At 62.7% G+C, this 10,274-nt stretch overlaps 2 protein-coding genes across 2 annotated transcripts; both read right to left on the bottom strand.

The window, feature by feature from the left end:
- Positions 1-228: 228 nt before the first annotated feature.
- Positions 229-1,143, bottom strand: LMXM_08_0640 (hypothetical protein, unknown function; the record flags this gene model as incomplete). Its single annotated transcript, XM_003872576.1, has 1 exon — positions 229-1,143. One exon carries the CDS (start codon positions 1,141-1,143, stop codon positions 229-231), a length of 915 nt encoding a protein of 304 aa, XP_003872625.1.
- Positions 1,144-3,197: 2,054 nt separating this feature from the next.
- Positions 3,198-9,734, bottom strand: LMXM_08_0630 (hypothetical protein, unknown function; the record flags this gene model as incomplete). The annotated part of the gene is made up of 1 exon (XM_003872575.1): positions 3,198-9,734. The coding sequence occupies one exon, from the start codon at positions 9,732-9,734 to the stop codon at positions 3,198-3,200; it is 6,537 nt and encodes a 2,178-aa protein (XP_003872624.1).
- Positions 9,735-10,274: the final 540 nt, after the last annotated feature.

Below are 10,274 nucleotides of genomic sequence, written 5' to 3'. Positions count from 1 at the left end.
ACATCGGAACGGAGAGAAGCGCAGCCAAGTGCAAGCTAGAGGGCCGCGCTACCGCCCGCGCCCGCGCCCGCGCATTTTGGCCTCTCGCTATCACTTCGGAGCGGGGCATGTGAGGTGTTCGCGGCAATCTTCCATCGTCGTCTTGCGTCTGCTCGTGTGCCTTGTATATGCGGGCCCGCGTGCTCGCTTCCTCTTGCCCCCTCCCTGTCCGTCTCGCGTCTGGGAATCTCACAGTAGCCGCTCGTCCTCGCCCTGAAGCAGTGCGACGGCCGACTCGCCCACGCCGGCCTCCGACGGGCGACGGGCACCAATGATCACCACCAGCGTCTCTGTGAAGAATCCGGTGATGGCCGTTGCCAGCGCCGCCCACGTCGTCTTCCACCCTTCCGCGCCCGTGAACCCCATGCTGTGGAAGGAGCTGATGCAGCCGTCGAACGGGTTGCAGTCCCCGAAGAGGCCGCCAGTCGAAGCGGCAGCAACCTTAGACAGGGGCATGTAGATGCGTTCGGCCCCCACCGACGCATCAGATTTCGTGTTTGTGGCGGAGGTTAAGAGATAAAGCTGCACCTGCGGCGCCTTCACCACAGCCATGGCGGGCTTGAGGAGAGTCAACGGCTCGGTAAGAACACCCATCGCCGGATCGGTACTTGACATGGGCACGGTGCTGTTGTTCTCACACCAGTCGTTCTCGTACATGGCGCGCATGATGTAGCAGTTCAAGCCGGCCGCAGCGATCGCCACCGTGAGCAGAAGGCAAATCGGCGCCCCACACACGGCGCGCACGCGATAGCTCGAGTACGTGAAGGTCGACAACATGTGGAAGACCGAGCACTGGAAGACCGAGGACAGGAAGGCCAGAACGAGGGCGCCGATACCGACAACGGTGGACATCTGCGCCACCTGAAACGCAAGCACCAGATCGTTGCAGTCCTTCACGAACGTCTTCACAGGCATGTGCTTCTCTCCGGCAGGGGTGTATATGCTTGTCGTCCACAGAGACTGTGTGATGGAAGAGTTGAGCGCGTCGACGCGCAGCTCGAAAATGGGCAGTGTCGCCGCAGCGCAAAGGCACAGCGCCGCCCCCATCGCGCCCAGGACGACAGTGCCGCGCAGGCAGGTCAGATGTGTGTTCCCCGACACCATTTTCGCGTGTCTGTCTGTCTGTGTGTGTATATATGTGCTTGTGTATGTGTCCGTGGAAAGACACCCTCGATAACGCTCTCTCACACACACAGAGAAACGGTCAAATATATATATATATAGAATGCTCTCTGTTCGTCAGGCGTGATGCGATGGAGGAGGGGGAGGGGGATTGGTGAGTGCGTCCGCTGGCTCGCTGTATCGTATGGCGTTGCTGTTGGTCTTCGGGCTGGAGGTGTGGTGAACGACAAGGAGAGTTGCCTGTGTGACCGTGAGTGCGTTATCTGTGTAAGCCTGAGAAAACGAAGTGGTGGTGGTGTTGAAGGCGGTGAGGAAGGAGTAGGGCGCGAGAAAAAATCCCTGACGATGCGGAGGGTGAGGTGAGGTGGAGTGGTGGAATCGCAGAGGGAGAGAGAGATGGAGGAGAAAGCGAGTGTGACCGGGACGGCTCCGCTCCTGGTCGCCATGCTCATTCACGCCGCTTTTACGCGCTTGCATTGCTCACCGTGGCTGCAGGCGAGCCGTCCGTGCCCTCCTGAGACGCTCCGACAGAGATGAAGAAACAGAAGCGGTGGCAGCAGCATGCTGGGCCATCTCCCACGCTGCCGCCATTCCTTCGTTTCCCTGCTCGCGTTGAGCGTATGGTGGGACCAACACACACGGGAGATGCACCCGATAGCGCTCCCAGACGCACACACCCGCGCCGTGCCGCGCTCTGACCGGCAGAGAGACGGAGAGGTTGGAGATGGGGAAGAGCTCAGGAGGCCTTGCTCGCAGCACTGGTGGTGGTGGGGAGGTTACGGCTGTGAGAGACACGGCTCTAAGGCGGCGATGACTCATTTTTTTTGGTTTCCTCAGCTTTGGGGCGGGGAGTGCCGCCACCGGTAGCACTGGTGAGGAGCGGGGCTGTAATGCCGCGCGGCTGGGTAGCGAGAAAGAAGGCCCAGGAATGGAAAGAGTGTGAGGCGCATCGCTGACGCTCCCGGCTGGCCGCATGCACTTTTCAGCGCTCCGCCCGCGTTTTGGGCGCACAGGTTGGACCACGCCTCCGCCACACGCGCGGGCCGCATCGAGCCTTTTAGGCAGACCTGTGACCAGGACCACACCTTATCCCATTCGCGGCGATGGGGCACTGGTTGAGCACAACTTCGGCGTCTTCTTGTGCGAGAGGGAGAGAGAGCACACGCAGACATCACGCTACTCGCGAGACGGGCCGTGACACACTTCGTGCGCCGCCGCACGTGCGCCTGCACATCTTGGTTGGGGGGGGGGAGGGGCCCTCTCTTGTTGCGCAGTCCGTGTATACAGTGCCACCCGCTCAAAACCGCCGACGGCGCAGTGAGGTGTCGGCGTGCCAGCTGCTTCACACAACTGGGAACTGAGAAGCTGCATGGCGACACGTTGACGGCAACGAAAGTGCAGAGGCCGATGCAAGGCGGCACTGTAAACGACAATGTGAGGACGGCGCTGAAACGGTGACGAGGCAGCGATAAGCGTAGCGTACAGGGTTGAGCACCGAAGGACGAAGAGCTCATGGCCTCACGTGGGAGTGTGACGAGTTCATCATCTTCACGGTTGGCGTGCGAGCGCCTTGCCCTCCTGCAACGAAAACCACACACACACAGACAAGCATGCCCACACGCTGACACACACACACAGTGAGAGGGAAGCACGAAACGAAATCAGTAGAAGCGCATTTCCGAAAACGCCGCACCCTTACCACTCTCTTACGCACAGACGTGTGCACCCAAAGAGGTGATGGAGGGGTGGTGGTGGTGATGGTGCTGCAACGGAACCAACGGAGGAACGGCAGTGTTGGTGCGCATTTGGGGTAACACCTATCGCCAACGCCACGGCGAAGTAAACATCAACAAGAAAGCGAGAGGGAGACAGACATGGGGAGGAGGAGGGGGGCGGACGGGACGGGCGGATGTAAGGTGAGCTCCGCGTGTAGGGGGACTGTGAACCGTTGCACCCCACCCGCACGTCTACGTGCTTGTGTGTCCTGTATGCGTGTGTGTGTGTGTGGCCCCTACCGCGCTCCCGTTGTCGTTGCCCTAACTGTTTCCGCTGCCACCCTCCACAGGACGATTATCGCGGGCATCGCTGGTACTGCCGTCGGTGCTGTAGCTTCTGTTCTGCGCCCACTTGGTGCTCGCATACGGGTTCCACCGGAATGCCTCCCGCTGCATGTATATGTCCTCGTCCACCCGCAGCACCGACTCGCCTTTGGTCTTTGATCCTTCGTTAATGAGGTTGGTAGGGAGCATGCTGGTCGGCGAGAGTCGCTGCGACCCGCTATCGTAAACTAACAGTTGCGCCGGCGCGGAGTGAGCGAACAACGGCGTTATAGGACGGTTTGATGGAGTTAGGGGGCTATGCTTGAAGGGTGTGCCCGGCCCCATGGAAGGCCCCGTCGTCGTGAGCGTCGTTAGTGAGGCTCCGAGCGAGGAGGTGCCCTGCGAGGGTAGCTGCAGCGGTGCCAAAGAAGCGCCGCCACCCACTCTGATCGCTGCCGTGTTTCCACCACCTGTGCGCCGACGCACGTGGACCGTCAAGTTGACGGCTGATGCGCCGGCGGCAGGCGTAGCGGAGGCGGGAGCGGTTGCCGGTGCGGTGGGCGAGCCAGCGCCGAGGCTAGAACCAGTACTGTGGTGGTGTGCCTCCACGAGGCTCACACCCATGCTCTCGCCACCGCCGACGGAGCTGCTGGCAGAGGGCGAGTCCGTAGCGGGGTGCCGCGGCGACAGTGGATGAATCTGCTGTGGCACCAGTGAGATCGGTATGGCGGCCACGGAGGCTGTGGGCGCCGCTCCACCTGCGTTTGGTAGCGAGGACGCGGCAACTGGCGTGCGAGGCGCTGGCGACCCGATGGGGCCCCAGAAGCGGAAGATGGCCGGAATACCGCCGCGCCCTGTCTTTGGGTGAGGTAGCGGCACGAGCTTCGTGATGGCCGTGACAGGGTGGAAGGGAGTGCTCGTGGGCAGCGGCGGGTAGTACTCGTTCTCGTGCCGCTTTCCGTCTTGTATGAATGTGTTACCGCCGTACTGGTAGTAGTAGTTTGGCCCACCTCCGAAGCCAATCTGTTGTCCAGAGCTGTAGATGGCGGGGCTGCTGGGTTTGCTGAGATGGTTGCGGCTACCTCTGAGTGGATGCTGCGGTGGTGGGTTCAGAAAGGGGGCACGACGCGCTGCTGTTGTCGTCGTCGTCGCGGTGGTGCTCAGCGATTCAGTCGAGATCTTTGGTGGGCAGAGGGTGGGCCGGGCCGCGTTGCTGCCGACGTGCGTGGAGAAGCCGCCGGCAGAGTTGAGGGAGCTTGCGAAGTTGCTCTGCTGTGCTTGTTCTCCTGCTGTTGCTGGCGCAGCGCTCAAGTTCGAGGCGGTGGCATTATTGTTGGCCCCCTGCGGCATCGTCTGCTGTAGAAGAGTGATGTTCGCGTCTGGCGCCGAGTAAGAGATGCTGTCGCTATAGAACGGGTTCATGCGGTGAGGCAGCGGCAGAGGCGCCGATGTCGCGGCGATCGGCTGCTGCGTCTGAAGATGGGGAGAGGAGCGGCGCTGGCGCTGATGCATTGATGCAGGGTGTGTACTGATTGCAGCCGCTGTTGATACGGCTTGTGCAGCTGCCGACGTTGACAGTTGCTCTTGCGGCAGAGGTGGTTTCTGCGTTGTACCCGCGTGGGCAGATGGTGAAACGCCTAGACCAGGGTGCGGAGGAGATGAGGAAGCTTGATCACCAAGAGTCGGATCCGCAAGCAGCCTGCCGGTGCCGGTGTTGCCGCCGCGCCGCCGTGGTTCTTCTTCTTGCTGCGCCTCAAGCGTGTCGCTTGTCTGCCAGGGGCTCTTGTAGCTGGGCCTGACGGGAGACGAGGGGGTAGCGGCAACGGCGGTGGCGAGCACTGGAGACGACGGTGCCGAACGCGCCAACGACACGTCACTCGACCGTTGCGCACTCGCCGGGGACACTGCCAATATCCCCGCCAGCGGCTGCGCTTGCTGGCGCGGCGCCTCCGCGTCCTTCTTCTTGCTACGGTTGCGTTCAATCATCTTGTGCCGCCGCAGACGCCCCTTGGCGAACTTCGGAATGACGCCGTAGAAGTAGCGCTGATAATTGTGACGGAAGCTCCAGAGAAAGTAGCGACCGCCGAGTTGGATAGGGCTGCCGTCTGGAAGGCTTAGCCAGCCCAGGTCGGTGCGGTCTTCGTAGAAGCGGTTGTCAACGATCCACTTGGTCCAGCTCAGCAGCAGCTCATCCAGCCCGACGCACAGGAGTCTGGCGGACATGGAGGGGTCCACGACGGAGTTGGCGTTGCTCTGGTTGCCGTCAGCAGCTACCACTACGTTGCCCGTGGACGTTGGTTCGGCGGCTTTCACCGGCATCTGGGATGCCGGCGTCGCCACCGCCTCGGCAGCACTTGTGACTGCCTTTGCAGCGAATCGTCGGCGCAGCTGCAGGTGCTCGTAGTGCTCCCACCGCCGCTCTTCGAAATTGAAGACGACTAAGTCACCATCACAGAAATCGGCGGCGGCGTAGGTGAAGACGTGACCGTACTGTGCCAGCTCTCGCGCCTGCTGAGCCGCTAACGAGCTTGCCTCCCCTGCAGGGCCACCGCTGCTGCGGTGCTGTGCATGGGAGGTGGATAACGAGATTGTTGGTAAGATCATCTTGCGCAGTCGGTGCGCGGCACTCGGCCCGGGGGCCGCCTTGTCCACATCCGACACGCTGAAGCACGTGATGAGGCCTTTGCTCTTGAAGTACTCGGCCATCACCTCCATCCCCTCCACCTGCCCGATGACTACCCGCTGGCCGACGTAGTTGCGCGCCGGAGCGGCGCGGCTGCCGTCATCCTCGTCGCTGCCGTCGAGCGCGATGTCGACGGTGCTCGGCCGTCGCAGCCGCACCGCGCCACCGTAGCTGAGGCTCGTTGTGTCCACTGGCTCGATGTACGCGCCAATAAAGATGGGTGCTGCTGCGGCGGAGCAGTAGAAGAGCAGCGCCCGCACGCAGTCCTCACGTAGGAGAAAGAGGAAGTTGCGGCCTCGGGTGGTGGCCAGCATGCCGCACTCGTACAGGGCATGGCTAAGGCGCCGCGTGGCTTTCGGCTCCGCCTGCTGCCGCTCGTTCTCACGTAGGATGTCGCGCTGAACGTAGCTAGGCCACGCGGTGGTGGCGACTTCTGGAGCGGCACTGGCGGCGGTTGCCTGGTCCGCGCCGTCTTCATCTCGGCTGCCGACACTGTTTTTATGGTCGGCGGCTACGCCAGCCGCAACGGCGGCGGCCAGCTGCGTGACCGTCCTCTTCGCAGCTTGGTCAGCGCTGGCATCGTAGTCGAAGAGCTTGTAGAGCGACAGTGGCGCATGTGGCTCAAGGCGGGATGAAAAGAGTTGAAAATTCGGCCGCGGCGGCACCTCTGGCCGCTGCTGGTGCGGCTGCTTCTCTGCACTGCGCGCCTCCTCCGCTACCGTTGATGGTGCTGTCGGCTGCTGGAGCGAGGAAACACTCGTCTCTGATGTCCTCGCGACGCTAACGCGTGCGCGGCGGCGCTCTTCTTCCGTGCGCAGGTCCGGATCATCATCATTGTCGAAGTTGTCCGCGCAGGGTGTCATTGCGTCGCCTTCACCACTCTTGCCCAGCCCGGGGGTGGCGCGAGCCGACGCGGCGTTTGGCAGTGTGCGGGAGGTGGTGGTGGTCGTGACTGGGGGCTCGCCACCAGGTTCATCCTCACCATCCTCATTGCCACCACTGCGGTGTCGATGGGCCCCATAGCGACTGTCGACAGCAGCAGGCAGTCCGCCCATCCCACTCGCCGCTACGGGGTTACCCTGGCCGTCACCTCTCGTCTGTTTCGTATCCTCCGTGAAAGGTGATGTCGATGCGGCGGCAGAATCCGCGGCACATTGGTCCGTTGATGACGCCAGCGGAGACGGGGTGTCCAAACAGAGCGATGGCAGCCCCAAGTCCTTGTGCTGCAGTTTCTTCTTGCCTTTTTCACGCCGTACAGCGGTCTTGACAGCCGCGTCGCTCTCGCCGGCGCCGTCGCTGGCGCCCCGCTCCCTGCCCTCGTCCTCTGCGTCATCCTCGTCGTCTTCGTCCTCCTCGGCCTGGTCGCGCGGGTCGTGGCCCTCGGGTCGCCCGACCGTGGCTTCCTCGAGAGTGCGTGTGAGGTGGCGACTGCGCAGATCCGCGCCGTCGCGTTCCGTCGGCTTCAAGTCGCTGTTCTTGTCTTCCCTCTTGCCGCATACGCCCTGCGCCACCGCGTCTGTCGTCTGCCCGGCTGTCTCGGCCGACGCGCGCGCTGCCACCACCGCAGTGGGGGCTGCCCCACGGCGCGACGGCGATGTCGCGTCACCGCTCGCCGACGTTGCGGAATGCACCGCGTGACTCGCCGCGGGGTTGCTATAATCTTCAACGGCGGAGTACACGTCCGTCTTTAGCAGCGACGGTGACGTCACCGACGAGGAGCCTGGAGGGCCGATGCCGACGCTGCTGTCCTCTCTGACGCCACCGCCACCACCGGTAGTCGTCCTCCGACTCGATGCTGTGCCTGCTCTGGCGACACCGTCGGTCTGCTCGGCCTGCTCGCGCTGCCGCACCGTCCGCTCCGGTGGGGCGTAGTTACGCGTCATGTGCAGGTTCGCGTTGATGAAGTTGTAGAAGTTGTTCTCGCGATCGACGATGCCGAGCCAGTCGCGCAGCAGCAGATCGTCGTCGTCCACCTCCGCGACCGCCGCCTTGGCTCTAAAGAAGGTCTCCCGCACCATCTGCAGGTACGGGATGTTCGACAGCACGCACATGGACCAGATGGGCCGCGTCAGGGCATCGCTGAGCCCCGCCTGCCGACACATGGGACGATACGACAGCAGCGTGACAAGCGCAGCACGATTGACGATCTTGTCCCCGACGGAGCCTTCGATAAAACGGCACACCCGCATCACGGGCGGCTTCTGCTCAAGCTGCTCGATGTAGGCGTCCTCGGCCGCCTCGCTTTCCTGCTCGTACCTGCGCAGCCACGGCGTGCCACGGCTGCGGGACGGCAACAGACCATCCATGCCGACCACGCGAACAGGCATGATGTTGATGATGAACTCTTCCTCGCCCTCCTCGTCGACACGCTCCGTGTTCGAGTCGACCTCGTCCACGCTGTCCCTCTCCCTGGGCGAATCCTGGTCGCTGTCAGGCAGCCGCTTCTGGACAGCGCGGCGATGCACGCGCGTGGACTTGAGCCGGCGCAGCTGAGTGTAGTCCATCCGCTGCGTCACACATTCCCCACAGCGCGCACACCAGGTGTAGCGCACAGGCGGCGCAACCTCGGGCTCACTACCCCCGAACCCCAAGGACGATGCAACGGCGTGCTTGCTGCTCGACGCCGGTGACGCAGACGGCTTCTCGCAGTACACCACATCGTGCAAACAACGTCCGCGGACGGTCGGCGTCTTACTGGCTGCCAGCACTCCAGACGGCGCAGCGTCTCCCGTCGTCACGGCTTTTTGGGGGCCGCGCGAGGAGTCGACAGCGGCAGCGGCAACGGCAGTCGCCGTCTGGGACTGCCGCTTGGCAAAGTAGGCAAAGTGGTAGAGCACGCCGTGCTCCTCGACAAGATGGACGCGGCCGTCGCGGTAGTGGGGGTGGTCCTCGAAGTGGTAGTGGCGACGCTCCACAACGGGCAACGGCGTCCGCGGCGCCAAGTGCTGCTGCTGAGCAGAAAATCCGCCAGCACAGGCGTCGGCGCGGTTCCCCGTTGCTGTACTGACGCTGTGGAATGCCGGGGCGACGTACGGGATGCGACGCTGACGGCAATACTCGGCGCGCATCTCCTCCTCTTCCTCCGTTGTCAAGCGCACGGCTATTGCCCTGGGTATGGGATACAAGAACTTTGCCGGCGGCGGCGGCGGCAACGCCGAGGGCATGGCTGATCCAGCGACGGACGGGCTGTGGGTTGCTGCCGCGTCGACGCCGGCGCCGTTCGCCGCTGCCGCGCCGTGACCCCTCTTTACCGCCTTGTTGTGGCTCTGCTGCTTCGTCACATTCGCGCCCGCGGATGGATGAGCATGGTCGGTGTCATTCTCGTCGGCACCGTGGCCGCCGTTTGCCTTGCACCGCTTGCCACTGTGGCTGCCTTCTTGTTGCGGCCCGTTGAACAGGTTCGGTAAGGCAGCCCGCCAGCGCTGCTCCTGTTCAAATAGCGCACACATCTCTGCGTCTGTGTCGACAAGGGTGCCCTCCATCGGCTCCGTCACGAGCACACGGTAGAGCTCCTCGCGGTCCTCAATGGAGGGGCGGAGATGCCGGCCAATCCGTGGCGCGAGCGGAACAGCAGCGCCGGCGTCCTCGGAGATGGAATCGGGGTTTTTGCAGCACTCGAGAACTTTCTCGCGGATCTCGTCATCGTAGTAGTGCAGGCTGGGGTCCACCTCGTCCACCTCCCCGCCCCAGTCCTCCTCTTGTGCCTCACGGAATGCCGCTGCCACGTCCTCCGGCATCACAGATGACACGTCCTTCATATCGAAGCAGTACAGCGCCGACTGATTGTTGCGTGCGTGGAAGAGCTGACGGAAGGCAAGGCTTTGCGGAGAGGGGAAGTAGTGGTCTGTCATGGGGATGTGGAAGACGACATGCGAGCCGCAGTTCGCGAAGAAGACGGAGGACGGGTCCTCATTGGACTCCCGACTCGGCAACGAGCCCATCGTTTTCCATACGTCTGGTCGTGCGACTGCCCGCTCCTCTGTCCCCCCTTTCTTTTCCCCCTCCTCCAAGGAACACAGAGACGCGAAATAATCCTAATAATAGGAGGCAGATGACGTGCACGATTGGTGTGTGTGTGTGTGTGTGTGTCGCCTGTCTCAGCTCGACCACACTCTCTCTCACACACACACGCACACACTTATACACAAGCGGAAGAACGAGGTTCGAGGCGTCTCGACAGCGAACCACAACCGCAACCATGAAACAACGACACGCAGGGAAGCCGCATGAAAGGCATTCACAACACGGGCAGACCGGAAGTCGTTAGGTGAGAAGACGAGATCAAACACACACACACATACACACGCACACAAGAAGAACAACAAGAGGAAAAGGGAGATAATACGAGCGCAAACCCGCAGCACGCGGTGGAGAGATGCGATAGATGGGGG

This window comes from Leishmania mexicana, chromosome 8 (genome assembly GCF_000234665.1).
Source record: "Leishmania mexicana MHOM/GT/2001/U1103 complete genome, chromosome 8".
Classification (NCBI taxonomy): Eukaryota; Euglenozoa; class Kinetoplastea; order Trypanosomatida; family Trypanosomatidae; genus Leishmania; species Leishmania mexicana.
The sequence above is the reverse complement of the archived record's forward strand: the minus strand, read 5'-3'. Positions and strand labels throughout refer to the sequence as shown.